The sequence below is a fragment of the Petaurus breviceps genome, unplaced genomic scaffold, assembly GCF_028583685.1.
Source record: "Petaurus breviceps papuanus isolate PSGF00001 unplaced genomic scaffold, PetGlider_PUasm1.0 90881, whole genome shotgun sequence".
Classification (NCBI taxonomy): domain Eukaryota; kingdom Metazoa; phylum Chordata; class Mammalia; order Diprotodontia; family Petauridae; genus Petaurus; species Petaurus breviceps.
The window spans coordinates 16,309,015-16,333,953 of record NW_027187369.1 but is presented as its reverse complement, the minus strand read 5'-3'; the positions used below and the strand labels follow the sequence as shown (position 1 = coordinate 16,333,953).

Below are 24,939 nucleotides of genomic sequence, written 5' to 3'. Positions count from 1 at the left end.
CTGAATGTCAAATTTTCTATTCAACTCTGGTTTTGCATCAAGAATGCTTGAACGTGCTCTATTCCACTGAATGACCATATTTCCCCCTGAAATATGATACTCAGTTTTGCTGGGTACATGATTCTTGGTTTTAATCCCAGCTCCTTTGACCTCCAGAATATCATATTCCCAGCTCTTCAATCCCTCAGTGTAGAAGCTGCCAGATCCTGGGTTATCCTGATTGTGTTTCCACGATATTCAAATTGTTTCTTCCTGTCTGCTTGTAATATTCTCTCCTTGATCTGGCAATTTGGGAAACTGGCTATAATATTCCTAGGAGTTTTCTTTTTGGGATCTTTTTCAGCAGGTGATCAGTGGATTCTTTCAACTTCCATTTTGCCCTCTAGTTCTAAAATATCAGGGCAGTTTTGTTTGAGAACTTCCTGGAGGATGTTTTCTAGGTTCTTACTTTGGTCATGGCTTTCAGGTAGTCCAATAATTTTTAAATTATCTTTCCTGGATCTATTTTCCAAGTCAGTGGTTTTTCCCATGACATATTTCACATTGCCTTCTATTCTTTCATTTGTTTGGATCTGTTTATAACAGTATCTTGATTTCTCATAAAGTCATTAGCTTCCATTTGCTCCAATCTAATTCTGAAGCAATGATTCTCCTCATTGAGCTTTTGAGATTCTATTTCCATCTGGCAAATTTGGCTTTTTAAGGCATTCTTCTCCTCATTGCCTTTTTGAGCCTCTTTTGCCATTTGAGTTAGTCTGTTTTTTAAGGTATGATTTTTCTCAGTCAGGCTGTTGACTCTCATTTCGTAATTTTCTTGTATTGTTCTCATTTCTCTTCCCAATTTTTCCTCCACTTCTCTTATCTGCTTCTTAAGGTCCTCTAGGGCCTGTAACCAGCTTGCATTTTCCTTTGAAGCTTTTGGTGCAGGAGTTCTGACTTCACTTTCTTCCTCCTGTTCCATGCTTTGCTTCTTTTTTGTCCCCAAAATAGGAGTGTAATGTTGGAATCTTCTGTCTGCCTTGTTTCCTTTTCCTGGTCATGTTGCCCCTCAATCACTTGACCCCTGGGCTTTTTGCCACAGTAGGACTCTGCAACCAGACAGGGGAGCTTTCTTCCCAAACGCTGGGGTTTTCTCAGCTGCCAGAGGTATTATATGGGTGGCCTCTCTGAGGTCTCCACATGCTCTGGCAAGCTGGACACACACCCCAGGACCTCCACCCCAGACTGCAATCCATATCCAAGAAGGTTGAAGCAAGAGCGATTACCCGTCAGACTGGTGCTTGGTCCCCCTACACTCTGCAGGCCAGGAGCTGAAGCTGCCATATGGTGTTGGCTGGCTGTGCTGGTGTCTCAGCACGCACTCCCACTTACTGGGTCCCAAAGTCCAGACTGCACTGACCTCTCACTTTGTCCTTCGCATCTATGTGTTGATAAATCTGAAAAGGGCCACATCTTCTGCTGATCTGGAGTCCCTCTGGCTAGCGTCTGGTTAGGCCCATCCTGGGGCAAAAGCCTCTGTGTGGGGCTGGGCTCAGCTCCCAGAGTGCTGCGATGGCTGATTCCTCCAGGCCTGCCCGGGCTGTCCTCAGTGGGAAATTAGCTTCTCTGTCATTTTGTGGGTTCTGCAGCTCCAAAGTTTGTTTAGGGTCCCCTTTTACATGGATTGGGGAAGGTGGAAGCCAGAGCAGCAGGGAGGTCCTGCTTCCACTTCGCCATCTTCTATTAATGTCTTTCATTATTACATCAGTTATTTCTGAATATATACCTCTGTTCCAATAAGCCTTTCCTTTAGCAAAGATTTCAAAAGAAAAAAATATTCAACTAAACCAACAAGCAGAACTAACATATCTGTCAGGGTCTGCATTATCTCCCACCCATAATCCCTCATTTTCATTGAAGGGTAGGAGGTGAATGTTCCTAACTCTTTTCCAAGGTCAAGCTCAATCATTTTAATTACACACTGCTCAATTTTGTGGTTATTTCTTTTTAAATTATTGCAGCTCTTATGTTATTCTGGTTATGCTTACTTCACTCTGTATCAGTTTCTAGAAGCCTACTTTTCTCTCAGTTCTTCATATTCATCATTTTTTATGGCGCAGTAATATAGTATTACATTCTTACAACACAATTTGTTTACTATTCAATCAGCAGGCATTAATTAAGCACTTACTGTATGTCTAGCACTGTGCTAAGCTCTAGGAGGAAAACCAGTAAAAACAATTCTTGCTCCCAAGGAGCTTATGTTTAGCCATTATTCCCTAACCAATGGGCACTCTCTTTGTTTCCAGATTTTTTTTTTGTGAGGCAGTCAGGGTTTAAGGTAACTTGCCCAGGGTCACATAACTAGTACTTACACTTGTCAAGTGTCTAAGGCTGTATTTGAATTCAGATCTTCCTGACACCAGGGCTAGTGCTCTATCTACTAACTGCCACCTAACTGCTCCTTGCAGTTCTTTTACAACACAAAATGTGTTGTGATTAATATTTGGATATGGATGGGGCCTTTCTTTCTGCCTTTGAGATCTCTGGAGCATATGCCTAGCAGTAGACTCTCTATCAAAAAGTGTGAATGTTTAGGAATTATTTTCAAATAATTCCAAATTGCTTTCCAAAATGGTTATAATAATTTAAAATTCCCACAATGTAGTGTGTTTGTCTTTCTGGAACCCCTCCTCCATTGACTGTCTCCATCCCTTTTGAAAATGATTGCCTTTATAAGTTTACTAAGTAATTGTGAGTATTAGAGCATTAAACGAAAAACTTTCTGACCATAATTCCCTAATTATCTTGAAACCTGCTCTTTTCTCATAGCTTCTTATTTCTGTCAGTGGCACTAGCATACTCAGGATGTCAGAAATGTCTTTTTTTTCTTTCTCTTATGTCCTATATCCGGTTGGCCACCAGTGCCTCTAGGTTCAATCTGTGTCATATTTCTCTGTGTAAAAGACCTTGACTTAAGGTCTAAGCATAGACTTCAAAAGGTCTGTAAACTTGAATGGGGGAAAAATTCATCTTTATTTTAATACAATTGGTTTTCTTTTTACTCCTATGCATTTTATTTTATGCATTTCAAAGCATTTCTGAGAGGGGTCCATAGGCTTCACATCAAAAAGATGATATAGAAAAGGTTGATAAACCCACTCTAGCAATCTGTTTCGAAGATAACCATCTAATATTGACCTTTTTTCCCCTTGGCGCCTAGCCCAGGGCATGGCACATAGTAGATATTTTATAAATGATTTTTAAGTGTATGAATGAATTCCCTTCACGCCCACTATAAGTAAAGCCCAAGCATTATCTTGCCTTGACTATTTCTATAAACTCCTAACTAGTCTCCTTGCCTCTAATCTTTTTGTGTCTCCAGTTCATACTTCATAAACTAATGCTGAAAGGAATCCTGAGTTCAAAACCCAGCTCTGCTGTGTGACCTTGAACAAGTCTTCTTGACAAACTTAATTTCCCTAATGTACATTTACAATCAAATAAAGTTTAAAAGCCTTTATTTAGTGAAGGTTTACAGACTCAAGTTCAAATTTCTCTTCTAGGCATTAAACTCGGTGTGTGTGTGTGTGTGTGTGTGTGTGTGTGTGTGTGTGTGTGTGTGTTTTGGTTAGATTTTATCTTTAAAATCTTATACTATTCTTCTTGTAGTCTAGTCAAACTATATTACTTTGTCCCTGCTTTCCTGCGATGAGCCTTTACTCTTGTCAGTGCTCTTAAACTCAAAATTCCTTCTTTCTCCCTAGTTTCTAATAGAACAAATGCTATATATCCTTTATGAAATAATTCAAATGCCATCTTCCCAGTCACAAATATATATATATATATATATATATATATATATATATATATATATATATATATTCTTCTTTTGGACATCTCACAGCATTTTGTTGCATTTATTTTGTTCCATTTTGTAGGGTTTTTTTTTTGGTAGAGGTCATATCTTATTTATGCAAGGACCAAAAAAAAGCTTTTCCAAAACCATTATGTGATGAAATGCTAACCATGGTTGGGGCAGGACCCAACTTCATGAGAAGGTTGGTTGTTCCAGTCCTAGTTTTGTGGGGGACAACAATATCACCCTTTGGAAGGAAAGGGTAAACAAAATCCCTCCATCAGATAGCAGGATGGAAGTCGCCCAAATTTCTACCCCTTTAAGACTGTAGCTTCACATGGATTGTGTCACCCAGGGCACAGAATCAGGCCCAGAGTCATAACTGTAAGAGTAACATCATCTTGGTTTGATGCATATTTTGTTTACATTCATCTTTATGAATTTTTCTGGCTTACCTGTCACTTCAGGTGTGTTTGACAGTTGGGAGCTCGTTCAAGCCCAAGATCTTTGCAATAAACTTAGAACAAAACGAAACTTGAAGGAGTGGAAGCAGCTGGACTCAGATATCAATGATGTCATCCATTGGCTGAAAATAACAGGAGCTGAGCTGGAAGAGCTAGAGATGGTGAAGCCTGCAGCTGACATCCAGGAAAGAGCCCTGAGTGAAGAAATTCAAAGTCCATTAGCCAGGTTTGGAGGGTCTGGTGGTCTGAATTTGCTATGCTTCTGTTACATGAATACATACAATGTACATGCTCCTTGACTGCTCCTCCCTAGCACATAATGAAAAGAGTAATAGCTCGTGTTTCCAAGGGCGCTTTCTTCTATAACAGCTTTGGAAGGTTTTTTCATTTTTCCCATTTTACAGATGAGCAAGTAAATATTTTACGTGAGATTTGAACCCAGGCTAATTCTAGCACTCATACTGCTACACTGAATAATTTCATTAATACTTTCCATGTGCTTGATACCACTTGTAGGCATTTTCAACTTAATAGTTTATCTCTCAGAATTAAAAAGATAAGTTTTATTTTTTTTTGAAGCTATTATAAGGCTGGCTGTCTAATGTTGTATTGGCCAATCTTAGATTTATAGCTGAAGGGACCAGAGAGATATTCTAATCCAACCCTCTCATTTGAAAGGTAAAGTTACTAATGCCTGGGGAGGAAATGACTTGTCCAAGGTCACATAGGCAGTAAGTTGCAGTGCTAGATTCAAACTCAGGAAGGCCTAAATGATGTTATCTGATGTTTCCTTAGATCAATGTGAGTTTATGGCTGAAGAGTGAAGTTCCCTATATACATGAGGTGGTGATATTTCATAGTGAAAAACAAAAAAGGCTTTTTATATAAGATTAATATGGAGTTTCCTATTTATATTATGTAAGGTGATCTTATCTCATAGGTCTAGCAAAAAATTACTTTTTATATGGTTAAGTAAGGGAGTTCCCTATTTACATGAGGTGAGTTGATATTTCATAAGTTTAGTAAAAATGTAATATATATCATATTTCATAGGTCTAATAAAAATGTCATATTAAGATATAGTTTAGTAGTGGAGTTCCCTAATTTATTTCATAGACTTAGTAAAAATGACAACTCACACACACATTTTATATCTGGTCAGAAAAGTTTCTTAAGGGCATCTAATGTGGAAGTAGAGATAGAGGTCAGCTTAATCTGTTATTAATAACTCCCCTTAAGGCCTGGGAGGGGCCGATTTGCATATAAGCACTCACTGAGTGGAGATCCCTGGCCTTTTTAGTGTCCTCCCCAGGCTTGTTCCCACCTGCCAGTCCTAAGGGGAGGTGGAAGTACCCATATCAGGTGGGGGTTGGGGATTTAGTAAATGTCTTAACTGATAACTTTCTAAGAGAGCACTGTTTTTTTTCCTTTACTCCTTTTCACCTTTCCACTGTTAGGATATACTAAAAGACTTTGATAACTACAAGGCATTAGTGATCTCCACCAACTTGAGCAGCAAGAAATTGCAGCAGCCAGATAACACTGAATCTAAAGAACTCCAGAACAGACTCCCGGCAGCTGAATTTGCTCTGGGAAAAGGCAAATCTTTTGTTGGACAGCTGGAGAGGGAGCTTGCAGCATTCCCTCATGCAATGCCAGGTACACTGACCAGCTGAGAGAGCCCCAGTACATCTTGTACTGTGGTTATGTTTTCTCACGCAAGTGCATGGCTTACAAGGAGGCTGTTAATGAGCAGGTTTTTGCAGCATTTCACCAGTTGAGATACGCAAGGTAATCAGTGGGCTTTGGTGTGTTTGCAACCATGATGTACTACAGGAATCCCCAAGGAAGACATGGCCAGATTCTAAAGTAACTGTTGCTGTCCTCCATCCCTCCTTCACTCAGCCCAAGTGAGGGTTTGGTACCCTCATGCTTTCCAGTAGGTAAATTTAACCATTCCCTCTCGGCATGGAGCTTGTCCTCGTTGTACAAAGAACTCCCCTGAAGAACCCTGAATTTAAAGGCTGGAGACCTCTGGTCAGATCTCAGCTTTACTGTTCACTAGCTGCACAGCCAAAGTCACTTGAAGCCCTTTGTGTGTCTTTTCTCAGTTGTCATATGAGTAGGTTGGACTAAATAACCTCTTAGCCTTCATAACCACTGCCAGTAACTACTTCCACAGCCATGTTGAACAGAATTTTTTTAAACCCACAAGGCCAATATTTTTACTAGGTGGGTGCTTCATTATTTAATCCTATTGGAGAATTCAAGTCACTGTCACAATGTAGTTGGAAATATTTAGTGCTTCATTATTTAATCCTATTGGGAGAATTCAAAAGTCACCATCACACACCTTAGTTGAAAATATTTGGCTTCCTAAATTGCAAAAGACAATGAAAAAAAATGACAAAGTATCTCACACTCTTGTAGAAAAGATCAAGAGATGTTGCCCAATACAGTAACACAATTAAGTGGATTTGGAACTGGTAGAATGATCAAACTGAGTTGTTACAGGTTCAGTGTCAACTTTGCAGGAGATCTTTGGTAGAGAACCTCAGAGATCTGTGCTTGGCCTTATTCTACTTAATTTTTTTAAATTAATGACTGGAATAAAGATATAGATAGCATTGCTTATCAAATTTATAGATGATGGGTCACTGGAAGGTATAGCTAATACTCTGACAGAGACCAATATCCCCAAAGAATTCCTCAGGCCAAAGCATTAGTCAGATCTAATACAATGAAATTCAGTAAGTAGTGGAGAGATGCTTTCAAGTATTCGAAACACTTATTCAAAAGAACAAGCATCAGACTTGTTCTTTTTGACCCCAGAGGTAGAAGTTGCAAGGAAACAAATTCAAGGCTTGATGCCATAGGGCAAAGCTTCCTCAAAGCAAACAGTGAAATGGTCTGCCTGTGAAGGTGGTGCAAACTCTTCATTGAAAGTCTTCAAGACAAATGCTGGAATGACCATTGGTGGGGATCAGTTTCTGGTGTGGTATGGACTGGCTGCTGAGAGTCCTGCTTTAAAATTCTGTGAGAAATGATTGATAGAAATATATGGATATAAATATAATTTCCCACAAGACTTAGAAGTAATATTTCTTTATATTCATATACCACAATTTGTTTTGCCCTTCATTTCCCCAGTTGGTAGGTACCTGCTTTGTTTTCAGTTGCTGTGGAAAGAGATTTATTTGCCTGTTTGTTTTTACCCCCAGGATTTTCATCAGCTGAGTCAGTCCCTCCTGTTATGGCTAGCAAGTGCAGAAAATGGGAGATATAAGGCCCAAGTTGTGAATCCAAATGCAGATACCCATACCATCCTGGAATGCCAAAAAGAGCTGATGGTACATTTTTTTTCTTTCTTTCTTTTTTTGAATTAGAAACGTAACAGTGAAATATCAACTCAAACAACAGAATTTGCATGGTAACTATGTACATTTTTCTTTCAGAATTTAATTTTAAACTATAGATTATACTAAGACTTATTTTTCCCTTGTCCCTCTAAATCCCCATTAGGATTCTTTGTCCATTCAATCTCCTTCACTTTTCCACATATATGTAACCCTATTTTTCGGATTCTGTTTTTTTTCTCCACTCACTTTACACTATTTCTTTGTATTGCTATTGTTCTTCGTTGTTTAATAGTATATAGAGTATTCTTGATATAAATGTGCCACCACTGAACCATTCCCCTCTCATGGGATATTTAGAATCTGGTGGAAAAGCTATCATTGTTTGTCTTTCATTTTCAGAGACCCTAAAAGTGTTTTTTCTACCAGGGTCTGGTTGTCAGCCTGGGTAGTCAGCCAAAAAAACATGACAATAAAACATGTTGCTCATATTTGCTTACAGTTTTTTAATAAAGGGTCTTCACATAAAAATTCTAGGCCACTTTCCAGGCTCTCCCAGCAAGCTTTGGGCTGCCCTGAGAGCATCATTTTTATGATACAGTACTATATTTTCTCAACTGTACTACCTTGTCTTTTATTCCTAAAAGAGATGGATACAATATAATAAGACTACCTGAGCTAGAGAAATGTCCCTGCTTCCCACCACACAGATGCTTAGAAGAAACAGAGGAAAAATAGATGCACATTTCATAGGTTTTCCTGCCCAGAACTCAAAGCATTTGCATCACTTACTATAATCTTCTGGTCAGTGGTCTTCACCCAACTCAGGAAATATAAGGCTTTGTAATGTCAGTCAGATGATTTTTAATACAAATAGCATTTTGGTTTGTGTTTCTTTTAGATATTTTGGGGGTCAAATTTGATATTAGTGTCATTGTGGCTTAGTAGCCTGAGATCAGGATTGGATAGATCAATGCCTATTCAAACTGTACAATTTTCTCTCAGGGTCTACAGCCAAACAACCTTCAGTTTTAATTTTTCATCATCACCTCTGTTGAAAAGCTGGTTACCAAAAACTGTCTTGGCCTCTGAATAATTCACTTAACAAAAGGCTGAGATGAAGTCTTTCATTTATTCTTTTCAATTATAATCACAAAGGCCCGCAATTACATCTTTTAAACTTTGATTTGACTTACTATTTTTGAATCTTCTCCATGAAACCAAGCAATTCTTCTTGCAATCAAACCAGCTTTATGGACTCTCCTCTATCTTTCTTGAATGTGTTATATGTAAGATCGCCTATGTACAATGTCCTGTTTCAGGGTCTGAGCTCCTTAAAGTAGAACCTACCAAAAATAAAATGGCTTCTGCCCTTAAGGAAATGATAAGACTCTAAACAGCTACATAGACAAAAAAAATTACCTGCCAACAAATTTTCTTGAGAAAAAATGGTTTTGCCTTTAGGAAGTTCCGATCAATATTTATATTGTGTGTAAGAACATACATGTACATGTACCCACAAACCAAAATTAGGATACTAATTCAGTTCAAACAGCTATGAAACTCCTACTAATACTCAAGACACTGGGATAGCAATAATTTAAATTTAAAATGAATTGAAGTATCTCTTTTTTTGGATACTCCTATTTTAGAAAATAATATGGTTCTAACATTTTTATATGCAGAAATGGCAGCCTTTCTATCTGTGCCTTCCTCCCTGTGACTCTCTCAGTCAGATAAGCCACTCTCCCTTACATCTCTGGTTTTGTTTATTTTTAGCAACTAGAAAAGAGCTATTGGAGCAACAGCTTCAAGTAAGCTCTCTCCAGGAGATCTCAAAGTACCTACTTGCTAAGGGAGATAGAGATTATACTGAAGCTCATGAAAAGGTTCATATCATTGGAAAGAAACTCAACCAGCTACTGGACCAAGTTTACCAATATTTAGAGTCTTTGAAGGGAAGCCAGGTGAGCCAACTTATTCTATAGAAAAAGGTTCAATATAATATATGTTTAAAAAAAATTTGAATTTGGAAAAAAAAGTCTTGGCCTATTATGTGGAAAATGAACCCTAGGTATACAAGCCAATATTTTCTGTCTGTGGGAGGAAAACAGAAAGAGAAACAAGAGTTGCCAGCAGTCTTCCTGAGACAGGGATTGGATGGATTGTAGGGAGACAAAGTAAGATAAACGGACTAATTTTGGGCCCCAGGTCACTTTCAGTGCAGGTGTTTCTGTCCTTCTCAAATGTCACATTGGCACAGCTATAGTAATAGCTGACAATTATAAAGCCCTTGAGGGTTTATAAATACTTTCTTCACAACAACACAAGGACTAAACCTAAACTCTGGTCCTACAACTACCGTGTTTCCCCGATAATAAGACACTGTCTTATTAATTTTTTTGGACAGAAAAACACCAGAGGGCTTATTTTCAGGGGAGGGCTTATTTTAATGAACATTGACAGCAATTTTAATAAACAGGTAAATGTGAACAAAAAAATGTACCTTTATTCAATAAGCAAATCACTGGGGAAGAACAGGATGATGCGCTCACTGCTGCAGCTCTAATTGGATGCAGCTCGGAGCGCGGTGTGCGTTTCACCTGGGGGGGTGGGGGGGGAACGGTGCATACAGAGGGTACCGTAATGTAGCGTGTAGCGCAGGGGATCACCTTCACTACAGTAGCAATCTCAATAGGGCTTATTTTCGGGGGAGGGCTTATTTTAGAGGAATCTTACACAGTAAGGGGAGGGCTTATTTTCGGGATAGGTCTTATTATCGGGGAAACACGGTACTAAGTTCCAGAGCTAGAATTTGATCCTAAGAGTCCTTCCCACTTTGCCACCTAGTGCACCTGTCACTGTGCTATGGATGCTCCCTCTTACAGTATGGCCAGGGTATGGAAATCTCTTGATGGTCAGAGGAAATGTGAAATGGCCTGGTCATGCAGACTGCTTGGCAAAGGGATTGGAATGAAAGGGATAGGATACAAAAGTGATGCTACTGCTCCCAGGGGGACAAAATGGGGGAGCTCTTTCTTTTGGGACTTTCAGATTTACTTTCAAGATAGTATCTGCATCTGTACCTGTTAAGATGGGTTCACTGTGGCTGCTACTCCATATTCATATCAGTTTATCAAATATAATGTTCATACGGCACTTTAAAGTTTGCAAAGTACTTCACCTGTTATCTCATGGTCCTCACAACAACCCTGTGAAATGAGTACCACTGTTATCCTTGTTTTACAAATAGGGAAACTGAGAGAGGATTTGCTCTTGCTTACTTCCAAATTTGGCACTTGACTCACTGTGCCACCTAGCTCTCTCATGCATAGCTGTCTTGGCACTAACAGTACTTTGGGGAAGAGGGATTCAGGGAGAATGGCAGCAGGGGCTTAGAAATAAATTAGTGAAGGAAAAATGATACTCTCTAAGAAATATTCTAAAGTCTTTACTCCAAAGGACACTGGCAGTTGCCTAGAATAAATATAAATATGTTGTATTTTTTATGTATATATAAAATTGCCTCAACCCAGATCTGGATCTCACAGGAATAGAAATTCAGCTCCACACTCTTTTCAATCTAACTGCAAGACTTAATAGTATAGAAACTACCACTTGTGCACCCATAGAAAATGGATACAAGCTAGATTCAGTAATAGGCTTCACTCCCCATACATCTCAGCTAATTCTGGCTTCTGAGAAATAAAGTAATATACATAATAGTTTTAGGAAAATCAGCCCTGCCCCTCAAGTACTTAAGGCTGTCACTGTTTTCTACTCAAGAGGGTGAAGGAGATTTCCTTTTTACCAGATAAGAATACACATAGTAGACTTCATTTTGGAGTCACAGGTTATGCTTATGAATTCAGAGCATACCTCTGAATTCTTAATAATGAATGGTGGTTTATATTTACATTTACATACAGTATTTTCATCTTTACAAAGTGGGAGGTTGTCATACCACCAAGCATAATTTATAGGTGAGGTATCATATGAGGACTTAATGATTCATATTTGGAAGAGGTGATGGACTAGTCATGTATCCAGAGTGAGAGATGACAGCCCAAGCATTGCATTGAGCTCCAGGAAACATTAAAATGAAAAGTTTTTAGAACATTAGGTACCTTCTCTGTGAAGGACTTATGAAAAGAAACTGAGAAAAGTGGCACATAAGGAGAAAGTATCCTCACCAGTGGAGAAGGGTGTGCACCAGGAGATCATGGCTTGATGAAGTTTATTGAATCCACATTCTTTGTGAGCAGGGAGGAGGAAGATTGCAAGTTTTTGTGCCCTGAGAATGCTTCAGGCATTTACATACTAGTATTTGTGTTGGACTCAATCCTTGTGTTGAATTATACTTTCTTGATGTTTGCTTGAAGTTATTCCCACTTAAGCTTGGTTTATGGATTTCAGGATGAGGATACAACATTGACAGCTTTTGACAACATAGACAGTAGTGGCCATTATCTGTCATCGAAATCTGTGACTACTGAACAAGAAAAGGTAAAAAAAAAATTTTTTTTAAAGCAATCAGGGTTAAGTAACTTGCTCAAGGTTACACGGCCAGTTATTTCTGGGTGTGGTGCTAAGTATCTGAGCCCAGATTTGATCCCCAGGTCATCCCAACACTGGAGCCAGTGCTCTTACTCGCTGTGCTACCTGGCTGCCCTGAAAAAAAATTTGATAATAGAATTTGCATTATTAGAATATGTTACCCTGATGACAGAACCCTAGGACTCACTAAGACATCTACACAAGTTCCATGAAACACATATTATTGCAACTTATTCCATCCTTAGACCTAATTGCCAAGAAGTTGCTTACATGAAACCTAACCCAAATTCTTAGGTCTTCCCTTTCGGGTCAGGCAGAATAAATATAACCCCTCTTCCACAAGAGGACTCTTCAGATAACAGTTAGTTAGCATGTTTCTTCCCTTGGTCCAAGTCCAAATCCAAGATTTAGAGCCAGAAGGGGCCTTAGAGACCTCTTCTCAGCTATTTTGTTTTGAACAGTCAGATTTTCAGGCTGCTTAAAAAAATAGCAGTTCTGTTGATTATCAGCACTCATTTGGAATGTTCTGCTGAGAAAGTCAGATTATACACATTCCAATCAAATTAGCAGGTTCTCTAATCAATCCCTAAATTTATCTATGATTTGTTTTTGAAGCACACTAAAAAAGCTTACTCAGAAAAAAACTAAGTTCTTCAGAAGCTAATTGAAGTGCCCAAGGGCAGTATTGAATGTACTTCCAGATGGAATTTTATCAAAAAATAAAAACTGAAAGATCTTTCAATATTTCCTATTTTAAAAAATATATTTTATTGATGCCTGTTGTCTTTACACCATAGCCATTTCTAGGGTAAAAAAAGTCCTTTCTTCTCCCACCAAATTGAACTCCTCTCCCTCTTATCGAGGGAAAAAATCATCACAGATTTGTCCCCATTTCAAATCCCATAACAGTCATGCCTGAAACTCTAATTTTTCAACTACACCGGTCTGTACTTTGACTAAAGTGTCTTCAACTTACCAATTAGATCCTTTTCATCCCAACAGGCTAGAGCAGAGAGAATTACAGAAGAAAAGAGTAAAAAAAATATCAGGTAATGTGAACTCATTCTAATGATTAACATGGGAAATCCACATTCTCTGCCTCATTCTTTTCTCTACCCACCAATAACTGTCAATGCAAAGACTAATGCTTCTGTATGATTTTTGACACTTTCTCTACTTTAGCAATCTGTTCTCACAATGTTTATAATTCTTTGGAAATCAAAGCTGTATTTCTGTCCTTTACATTTTTTTCTCTTTGGATGGAATTCTATTATTCCAATCTCATTAAAATGTAAAAGCAGAAAGTCACATGGCTGTGACTAACATGGGCAAGTACCTTTAAAAAAAAAACTTTTAGAACTCAACATTTAAGAGGGCTAAGGAAGTCTCACTGGGTGTTTCTGCTCTTTGAAACTTATTGCTAACCCATCATTATCTTTTATTTACAGAGTGGAACATCTCTCTGAACCTGCCTCAACTCTGACCAGCTCTGGGCCCCACTCCTTCCTTTACCGTGTGTTTAGAGCAGCTCTGTACCTTCAATTGTTCTTCCTCCTCTTATTGCTTCTGGCTTATGTGATCCCATCTTCAGAGGAAGACTACTGTTGCACCCGCGTCAACAATTTTGAAGTACACCAATGGGCCCCCACGAACATAGAGTGGGTGCATGCTAGGGTGCATCCTCTACCAATTCATTCAGGATGGGTGCTCAAGCCTTGGGGCCCCTAGTGCTTGCAGTCCCAGTGTAAGTAGCTTTTCCATTAAGGCACCATCAGCTGATATTCACGTGCCATGAATTGGAGTTTGCCTCTCTGGGGAATGCTGGAGCCACTATGACTGGGATGAATGTATGGTTCATGGCTAGTGATGCACAGTCCAAGGGTGTTGTTATATTATATGACATTCTTCCCCTGGGGAAAGGACCTGGTCAGACCTCAAAGCACCAATTATTCTGTGAGAGACCTTAGTTGCTTTGACAAAACTCAGTGGTTTCTGTTCACGTTTAACCTTCTAAAACTGTGTACAGAAGAGCCTAGCATTTTTGTGGACACTGAGTTTTTATTTCCAAAACTCTTAAGATGAGTTTACAGAAGTGAAAATTAGTTATCCCATGTAGCCAACAGTTACAGTATGTACAGTAAAAGTAAATAAATAGCTTAGGGAATAAAATGTCCCTTAATAGTTCCAAACCTCTCATGCACACTTTGTGATAAAACTGATAGACACTCACATTTGAAATGTTATCTACAAAATTTCTGGAGAACCAGAATAAAATGACATTTTATACTAGTCAGTTCTAAATGTAAAGTGTCTTGTAATTAATTATCTGCTGAGTCTGCCTTTTTTATATGTAGTTGGAAAAGTTGTTTGCATGGATGTGATTTCATATTGTGCATATTTTTGGAATGATTTCCCTAAATAACTGTATAAATACAAATGATTAATGTAAACTTAGATTTTTTTAAAAATCTGGGCTTCACCTTGAACTTTTGTCTAATGTACAGTAAATGCCAAAAGACAGACTAATACATTTTTGATAAGTTAACTTTGTAAGATTTTTCACACCTTATAAAGTGATGCTGCAGGTCTTTTTGTTGTTAAACTATATAGTCAAGTGAGTTGGTACAGAAACAGGAAGCTAGTTGTGGCATGTACTCTTCCAGTGTAAAAGAAATCTGCCCTCTTTGCAACACTGAATTCTGTAACTTTAAGCTTCTGAGGTATGTGAAAACTCAGTCTCTTCTAAGTGCTGAACAGCTTATGGGTTGGATTCCAGTCATTCTTGTTCAGTGCTTCAGTGAAACCAGGTTCTTGCTGTTACCCTCACCAAAGCAGGTTCTGCTCTCCAAACTTAAGCTTAGGTGATCCTTGGGTAATCCACAGACAACAGGCCACTGTCACAAGGTTGGAATTATAGGCCTTTCCAACTTGGGAGGCTAACTTACCAGAGTTTGTTCTATGTTGATTTAGCCTATTCAAATCTAGTGGTCATCCCCACGATGTCAGAGGCTAAAAATATTCATTCTAAAAATAGCAGAAACACACTCATTTAAATAGTATGTGTTTATTGACCACAGAGTGTTGGCATGGCACTGTGTTGAGCTCTCAGAGGAGTCCTTGGGAAGAGAAGATGTAAACAGAAAGTTTTCACTTAATGGGTGGTTACACTTGGGCAAATCACCACCTCTCTCAACCTCAGATATTTCATCTATAAAATGCCAGTGACATCTTCATTACTCCTACACCCACAGTCTGTTGTGAGGAAAGTGTTTCTTTTACATCTAAAAATACTATAGAAATATGAGGTATGTGTTTATTTTTGTTAGATGAAGCAGGTCTTGAAGTAGACTTTGAAGGATGGTTAAAGGTTGTTTTATTTAAATGGAGAAAAGAAAAAAAAAGGATCTTCCTTTCTGTAAGTTTTGTTACTGCTACATAGTGATAAAAGGAAAATGACAGTAGCTGGTCATTAAGAATGGTTGGTATTATACCTAGCTATAAGAAACACAGGAGAGTCTCCATTTTACTATCTGCACCCCTTTGGGCAACTTGCAGAATTCAAGTAATTTCATGTGAAATCTGTTAATTTTTTACAACACCCATCTGTCAAGGACTTATTTGGCTGACACTTTAGTTGAAGAAACCAGAGGTGAGCTGGAAGCCAACAAACCCAGCAAAACAATTGATAATTTTCAGTGTGGTCTTTTACTCCTTGGAATTTGGCAGATGCTACTTATCAAGACTTGATTTATTGTTCTGTTGATTATCTAGACTAACATTTTCTCTATCACTTTCTTACTAGGGGAAGGGGCATTTATATAGTGTCTACTATGTATCAGGCACTGTGCTAATTTTAATAATGCAGATTAGACTCAGGCATCTCATGTATATTTCCTCCCACCCCAGACAGTTAGTACTTAAATACTTACCAGAACCCGACTCATACCATACTTGCAAAGAAGAATTAGCTCCATAATAGTAAAAGAGAATAATTTCAGTCCTATTTCCTAAGACCTTTTTGAGAAATCAAAGATTCAAGCGAATAAATACCTATTAAGAAATACTTTTTCCTCCCTTCATTTTGGGATACTACTAACATATTTAATTACTCATTGGAATCTTAGTATTTTTACATCCTGAACTTTGTCTGCCCATAGGAATCACATTCCCCATTTCAAATGTGCACATAACTGAATTCAGTTAACATGAGAGTGCAGCTGCCATTAAGCAGCTTATATAATGTTGAAGATTTGAAGAGTGTTAAAAGGGCCAAAGGAAATTTCAGTCTGCAATTTACCTTCATCACATACAGTTTTATCAAAATTGCTGAGGTGATATAAGTCTCAAAATGGCCCTGCAAAAATTCAAGAACTGTTTCTAGTTATATTTTTAGTCTTTAAAATCATCTTTTATTCAGTGAAGGTTACAATAACCCAAGAAATTTAAAAAGTCTTTAAGACCTAGACTGGTCATTTTCTCAAATACACATATCTCCCATACACAGTTGTTGTTTTTAAATGGAGCTATAGAAAGATCACAGTAGAAACTTATCTAGTTCTTACCTCATCATTATTCTGGAAAACTGGACATCTCAATCTTCTATATTATGATTGTATTGAAACCTTACATCTCTATTAAAAAAAGTTGTTGCATCTTATGACCAATGTTAAGGTATCCAAATTATTTAATGGGGGACTTGCTACCAGGAAAGGGGCAAAAAGAATGAGTAAGAAAATAACGAACCTGCGGGAATTCTCGATTGTCTTCAAAATCTACTTTTAAGACCTTGCAACTGCTGTGTGGGTGGCAGTTCAAAGATTAAAGGTAAAGGAAAATAAAAGTTTGGTGCTTGGCATTATAATAACATAATTACCAGTCACTTCAGGATCATCCTGGTTAGTCAATTACCTGTTTGAAAGAAGCATCAAAGTATTGCATTAAAATCCCAGCTTGGTAAACTCTCAATCTCTCTGGGCCCCACATTACTCATCTGTAAAATGATGTGATTAGGTAGTTTCTAAGCCAAATCTAAATCAAAAGCTATTTTTATAAGACCTTTGCTATTCAGGTAGGAAGAGAGAAAAAGGTTCATGCCAAGAACTGAGGTATATGACTGAATTACAAAATCAAATCTCATTTATTTGTCCATTTCTCCACCCCCCCTTTCCCCACTCTTTTAATGTTTTTATTATACTTCATTGTTGTTTTTTTGCAATCAATTCCAGTGATGCTAATAAATGCTGGTACTAAATTGAGGAAGGAAAGTATTTTTTCCCCTCATATATGAATTCCTAAAGACTGTTATACCAATTGCTGGAGCTATGTGTTGATGGTCATCACAGTGGTTTGTGTATTCTACAACTCTAAATGTTGTCCTGCTGGCTAAACATGTAAATAACAGCATCATTTTATTAGGCACTGTAGCTGCTGTCAGAAGAAATCAGGGCAAAATATAAATGCTCTGAATATCCACATAGTGTACTGAATTTGCTTTTTCTTTTCTGTTCTTTTTTTTTAAACTGTCTCCTATCACCTCAGCTGTAGGTGCAGTGACCACTCAAAGACCCGATCCTTATGCTAATTAGCAAGGAAATTTAGCCCTGCTTTGTTTCCAACCTGGAGGCCCCCTAACACAGACACGCACACCCTTTCCCCTCCCAGGGACTCACCATATTGGCATCAGATTTAGTATGGACACCCGCTTGGTTTTGGCCCTAGTGCAGCTTAGAACTGAACTCAAGCTACCAGTTTCATCCTTCACATAGCATGAACAACAGATGTGTTAATACACCCAGCCTGAATTTGCTTACTAGAAAATGTCAGCCTAAAAATTCCCAACATTTAAAAAAAAATCAAACAAAAAAAGTATGAAAAACATTTTATTTAACTTATATAACGTCATGCCTCATTTTCTAACAGCAACACATTCAAAAGAACATAGTGAGGAAAAAATGTTATCCATAGGAATGGGAGGCAGAGAATAATCACTGGTTTTTATACAACAGAAAAATCAAATTCATGTTTAAAGAAAGGTCCAGTCTTAAAAGCTTTAGTGGAGGTAAACACCAATTACTTTTTTTTAATGTACAAAAGCATAAATAAAGCATTCACCTGAAAGGCCTAGATAAGTAAAAACTAGAACAATCAACAACATTTATTAAGTGTTCACTATGTGCCAGCAAATGTGCTAAACCAATCATCTTGTGCTCACTCACATGTAGTATCATAATAGTTTAGAAAACCTACCTACAATGGGGGAAAACTATACAGAACTTGAAAATTTATCTGTAACTCTCCTTATGTGAATGATAATGATGACAAAGTTGTCATTCATGCCAGTGAACTGTGAATAGAACAAAATAGTATCACACAACCAGATGACCTCAGAGGTGAGGGGAAATACAATATGTGAGATCTGAAGAAGCCTGGGTCAGAAGGCACTTAATGGGATGGAAGCTGAGCTGCAAAAGAATCTTGAGATTTCAACTTCTTTTTAGGGCCACAAAAGGAAATCACAGTATATTACTATACATTACATGCTCGTGCTATACCCATCTCCGTAGTGGGGGAATGGCAAAATAAACATGGACCTCCTAAAAACGTTGAAGAATTTTCATTAGACAACCTGCTGATGATTAATGCTATTCACCCAAATGTGAGTTATGTCCCTCATCCCTGGAATGCTCTCTTTCCTCACATCTACCTCCCAGAACCCCTTCTTCAATATATCACTTAGGCACTCATCTTCTTCAAGAAGTATTTCCTAATTCTCCCAATGGCTCAGTGCCCTTTCACCAAACTGCCTTGTTTTCATTATGTTTGTTTTTGCTAACTTTATATTTATGTGGTGTGTATATATATTTTAAGTACTTATCTCCCCCATAATTACAGTGTTGGCTCATTATTTTATTCTTTGTCCTTGTGCCCCTTATGTCTAGCAAGTGCATGAAACTTGGCAGATATTTAATATGTACATATTAATTAATATCATCAGGTAGAGAGAAGGAAGAGGAGAAAGGACACACCTTACCCCCAGGATATGAAGGCAAGCACCATTTCTCTTTCCTATCCCATCACTACTTCCATTTAATGGCACACACCCCTTCCCCAGTAACAGAGATAAAAATATTTTTGAGAGGCAAAATGTGATGTAAGTTGGAGGTGGAAGGGCAATCAGCCTAGCATTTCTCTATGGAATTCAAATGCAGCTCAAGTAATAGAATCTCAGAAACAAGTGTCTATGTCCTGTGGTAGAAAGAGTGATTAAGAATCAATACATTTAGGTTGAATTCTGCCACTAACCACAAATGTGAATCCATTCACTTAGCTTCAGTTTTCTTATCTGTGAAAGTGGAGAGTTGGGTGACATGACCATTGAGATTTCTTCCATATCTCTCTAATTCTAACCTATGGCTAGCCACTTACAAGCCTAATTTGATTTTACATTCTAACCATACCAACCTTATTCTATTTCTTGACTATTGTTTTGTTTCAGAATTTAGAGCAGCAAGGTGGCTTGGAGTCAGAAAAACTCAAGTTCAAATATTGCTTCAGACACTCCCTGTGTGACCCTGGGCAGTTTACTTAACTTTTCTAGGACTCAATTTTCTTCATCTGTAAAATGAGGGGGTTGAATTCAGTGACTTTGAAAGTCTCTTCCAGCCTAAGTCTAGGATCCTATAATTACATGTGGTTAAGGACTTTTAAAAAAATATGTAATATCGTTTTTTTTTTCTCTTTTCGTAGCAGTGTCTTGCAGTTAGTAGATGTGTCAAATACTGTTAGGCAAAAATAATAATTTAAAGGAAAGAATGTGAAGACCTGAGAAGGCACCATGAACATGAAATATATGGCATATATGTTAGTCCAAGAGGAAGCTTTTAAAAGTGTTACAAGTGTAGAATTGCTTGCCCTAAAAGTGATGAATGCTTAAAGTAGATAATTTTTTTTTAAGCAAAGAACTGTGGGTATTAATTTTCAAAAACTGATGTGACCTTCTGGTGAATCAATAGGTTAATGTAATTAGAATAAAGGCAAGAAGCATAGTCCAGGTAGCAAACTGATAACATTCTATCAGGCACAAATCCAAAAAGAAAGTATTAATGATGCACAAACTTGGTTCTTGAATACCATACCTGATTAGGATAGGAATTGACTAAAGAAGACGGATAGCTCCCTGAAAGCCTAACTCAAAAATGGGAGCCACTTCACCGTCCTTTGGAAGATGGCTGGTGCTACCAAGGATAAAAGGGACAAATGATCTGGTAGGTGGCATTTATAAAATGCTGGGAAGCAGCTTAGTTTTTTTGAGGCTCCTTAGTAATTCTATAATTGTTAAAATGTCAATTATTTGCTTCAGCTTTTTATTCAATAATTTTTTCCTCTAAAAGTAGTGGTAATGCACCTTTAAAAACAAAACCAAAAAAAACCTCACCAAAGGCTATTTTTTGGTCATTAGGTTTGTTGGTTTTTTGGGAGGGGAGGTAAGATTTTTGTTTTTCATTAGTTTTTTTTTCAACAAAAGAGGAAATTATGGATAATTATGGATAATAAATAGGGCATACTGGGAGAACAAAATGGCTAATCTTTTAAAATTCTGTGTTTAGACTTCTATTTTTTAAGAGAGAAAAATCCTGAGTTTCTCTGAGACCTTTTTTTTTATATAAAAGTGAATGAATTGGATCTATAACTTCATTAAAATTTGGACTTCCCAGATAAAAGAACTTTTACCAATGTTAGTCGAGTTGGTAATTTCTCTACAACTTCAAGGCCTAGATTCCTAAAGTACTAAGATGTCATTACTTGCCAGGGGTCATACAGCCATTTTGTGTTCCTGGCTACATGACACACTGACTCATCATACAAATCATCAATTCGGTGCCATTAACAGCTTCTAACTGGTAGGTATGGGATTAAACAATGACACATAGGAAAGAATTAAATTTTTTTAATGGGCAAGAACTTTCCCAGTGTCTGTTTCTGGACTGCTCTAGCTCCTCAAAGGAATTTGTTTTAGATAATAAGAACCACCCCCACCCTCACACCTCCACTTAAATGTGTTAAGGGGCTGTTTTTCCCTTTCCTTTTATTTTTATAAATGAGAATGTAAATTAAGCTTCCCAAGAGCTAGATCTACTTTTTATTCCAAAAGTTCTCAGGGTTAATATTATTCAATTAATATTGAGTGCCTACAGGGTGTATGACTCCTTTATTAACCACTATAATATTTTTAGAATTAAATCTAAGTCTCTTCTCCCTCAACTACATTTTTTCCCTTAAATGAAAGCCTTGGCTTCTTGGGAGGAATTCAATTCAACAAATGTGTATTGTGTGTGTATGTATGTGTTTTTATGTCCCCACTATGAAACACATATGGAACACAGTGATCCGACATGTCATGTTATAGACTTGACATGTCAAACACAGAACATGAAGCCCACAACACTCCTTAATACAACTTAAACCAGATTAATATGTAATTGGAAAATATTGAACAAAATAAAAACATAATAAAACATAAATAATACTAAGGTGATTTTCTAAGACAATATGTAGCCCACAGGAATCCTTAGGCATGGTTGTAGTGTCCCCTATTTCTATTTCAGTTTGACACCATTATAGAATATGCCTAAAGAAGGGTGGTGCAGTGGATAAAGCAAAGGCCCTGGAATCAGGAGGACACTTGCTAGCTGTGTGACCCTGGGCAAGTCACTTAACTCCCTTTTGAAAAATACCCTAAATAAGAGCTAGGAGAGAAACACTGTTTGACTGGGTCACAAGGAAGAGACAAGTGACTACTATTCAAAAATTCTTTAGGTCTGGATTTTTCAGAGCTTAGTTTCTTGTGATTTTTCTCCCCTCCCCCAAGCCAGCATGTACCCCAGTTAGTTTCCTATGAAAACTAAACCTGGAATTTCCCACAGAATGTTCCGTGAAACCAGAACTACCTCTCCTGGGATTTAGGAAAATTTCAGAGTCACAGACAGTCAATGCTTTATAAATTCTAAAAGAGATATGCAAATGATCATTTATGGGAAGGTTGGTGGTTTGGGAGCTACGAAAATATTCAAGGCTATAGTAATGTAATTTATTATTTGAAAGTAGACCTCAGAAGATACTGCCTTGCTCTTCTTGTGCCAATCTCTCCCCTAAGGTGTGTATAGGGGGGGAAGGGGTGGATAATAAAAGAAGACTCATATGAAGAAACTTGAGCCTTTATATTTTTTCTTTACTTTTTTTTTGGAGGGGGGAAGGCAGGTCAATTGGGGTTAAGTGACTTACCCAAGGTCACACAGCTAGTATCTTAAGTGTTAAGTGGCTGAGGTCAAATTTGAACTCGGGTCCTCCTGGCTCCAGGGCTGGTGCTCTATTCACTGTGCCACCTATTGGCCCCTTGACAAAGGCAACTCAGGGAATTTTTTTAAAAAACATTTCATAAAATGTAACTAATCCTAAAAACAATTTCCTTTCTCCAAAACTACCTTAAAAAAATACCCAAATAATGTTCAAAACCTATTGGCTTATGATGGGGGCAGGGGGGAAGAGAAAGAGGGGGAGAAAATTTGAAGCTCAAGGGACTGTGGAACTGAATGTTGTAAACTAAAAGTAAATAAACCAATTTAATTTTTTAAAAACTATTGGCTTCATTTAGCAACATTATTAGTTGGTTGCATGCATTCACATACACAGAGACAGACACACACACACGCGCGAAAACACAGCATGTAATCTTTAGTCTTAGTTCTATGATACCTAGAGTCAAAACTGCTAAAAAAAAAAGCCCTAGAAACCTGATGTACTACTATACAAACAAATTCAAAGAGAAGGGAGCACAATAACGGTTATGAAATCAGTAATAAGTAAATATAGGGGGTCTAGATAACTTTTCAAATTCACTTTCACTATCTTTGGATAAACACACTCAGAGAGGAATTGTCTGTCTGGTGGCTACTATGGAGCTCAGTAGGCCTGCGATCTCATCGATGGAAATATTCCTAGGCCCAATGAATCTCTCCAACAATACTGATCACAACATGGCATCTCAGAGCCGGAAGGGACCTTAGATACCACAGAGGAGAAAACTTGAGGTCCAAAGAAGGGAAGCAGTCACATAGCTAATTAAGAGATAGAACTAGGACTCAAACCCAGGTCTTCTACATTCAAATCCAGCACTTTCCCCCACTACACCACACCTGTAATGAGAATGACATTTTCCCTCTTTCTATCCCCTACACCCACCCTCACTCCACCCCTGACTCCCTCAGGCTTTGCTCTCCTATATGGACCAATCTTCCTGTTCAATATTTAGAGGGTGCCAAGGTGGGCCCCCATTGGGAAATAGGGGGAAGGGGGTGGGAGGAGTTAACACTTCCCTTATGTGGTTTACTAGAATTCCATTTTAAGCTTATTCCTTTGACTCAAAGGAAGGTTCCTGGTTAAATTTTAGGGAAAAATAAGGGAAGAATTCAGGGAAGAATAAGAGTCATTTTAGTATGAGTATTGGACCTTGGTTTTCTCATCTATAAATAATTTAGGGTGGCCTTAGTGATTAAGTCCAATCTCTTTATCTAGTTGGACTAGGTGACCTTGGGTCTCTTGGAGCTCTATGATTGTATGATCTGACCACAAGCCTCTGAGAAGGGAATTCACTTATGCCTTTTCATCTGATCAATCCATATTCTATTTATAAAATAACTTAAATATTGTGCTTTTTTAAAAAAAAAAAACTTTATCTTTTTTAAAGCTCCAAGGGAATAAATATCTGGGTTTTTAGTAGAGTGACAAATACATTCCATGAAGCTTTTGAGGGATTGTTGGGTTTCCTTTATGTGTAGCAATAGATATTAACTCCAGTAGGGGAAGACACCACATCAATTATAGAACTGCCCTTCTGGTAAGCTCGGAAATAGTCTTTTGGTTCTCCAAAATTACAGTCATCTCTGCACTATATAAGGTCCTAGCAAGACCAGAAGGGACTGACTCACAGCAAACACTCTAAACCTCTCATAATACAAATTAACTGGCTTTACAATTCAGTTGTGATTCCTTTAAGTGTACTTAACTATTTTCTGATCCCATTTCTGCTATCAATTCTAAGCACTAAGTAAGATGATTCAAAGAAATAATTTAAAAATTCTTATTATTTACAGAAGTTCCCTGGCATCAGTCCAACTACCTAAAACCCAAGGTGTTCTTGCAATCAACTCATGGTACCCAATGTATGCCAGCCAAAGGAAATATAGTTAGCTTTTTTCCTCAAAGGCAATAAATATATTGAATCCCACGTCATCGATACATTGCTCATAAGCACTTTCCAAAGATGCTACCACCAGATTCATCAAATATGATGACTTAACTGCCCTTTTCTCTCCCAAGCAAATATAGACCTTGATTTATGTATTCATTGAATTCCTAGAAGGCATGTAAATTGGAGCGTTTGTAAATGGAATTATATGGCAATTTCATTACTTCTTTCCCTTAGTTACGTAGTAAAATTACATTTAGGAGGCACTAAAAATCTATGTTTCCTTTTCCAACTCTATCCCATTAAGCTGTCGATTATTAAATGCTATGTTAGCAAGCAGTTGAAGTAGAGCCACTCCAAAGAAAAACTCTCTTAAAATGAAGAATCCAGTTATGATGCAACTAATTATGTCCTCAAGGTGTTACAAAATTCAGTGGTAAAGAAGCCTGGAAAGCATTCCTCAGAATAGGAATTTCTGCA

General features: G+C 37.7%; 1 protein-coding gene and 1 pseudogene across 1 annotated transcript; both read left to right on the top strand.

Moving 5' to 3' along the window:
* Positions 1-5,978, top strand: part of LOC138150582 (nesprin-2-like) — a 28,531-nt pseudogene extending 22,553 nt beyond the window's left edge.
* On the top strand, positions 5,766-15,003 carry LOC138150547 (nesprin-2-like). Its single transcript, XM_069073981.1, has 6 exons — positions 5,766-5,961; positions 7,524-7,652; positions 9,438-9,625; positions 12,075-12,164; positions 13,218-13,264; positions 13,664-15,003. The coding sequence occupies exons 2-6, from the start codon at positions 7,634-7,636 to the stop codon at positions 13,941-13,943; spliced, it is 624 nt and encodes a 207-aa protein (XP_068930082.1). The 5' UTR covers positions 5,766-5,961; positions 7,524-7,633; the 3' UTR covers positions 13,944-15,003.
* Positions 15,004-24,939: the final 9,936 nt, after the last annotated feature.

Coding starts and splice junctions, on each gene's coding strand:
- LOC138150547 (XM_069073981.1), top strand. Junction 9,626..12,074: donor AGTCTTTGAAGGGAAGCCAG/GTGAGCCAACTT, acceptor TATGGATTTCAG/GATGAGGATACAACATTGAC. Junction 13,265..13,663: donor AAGAGTAAAAAAAATATCAG/GTAATGTGAACT, acceptor TTTTATTTACAG/AGTGGAACATCTCTCTGAAC.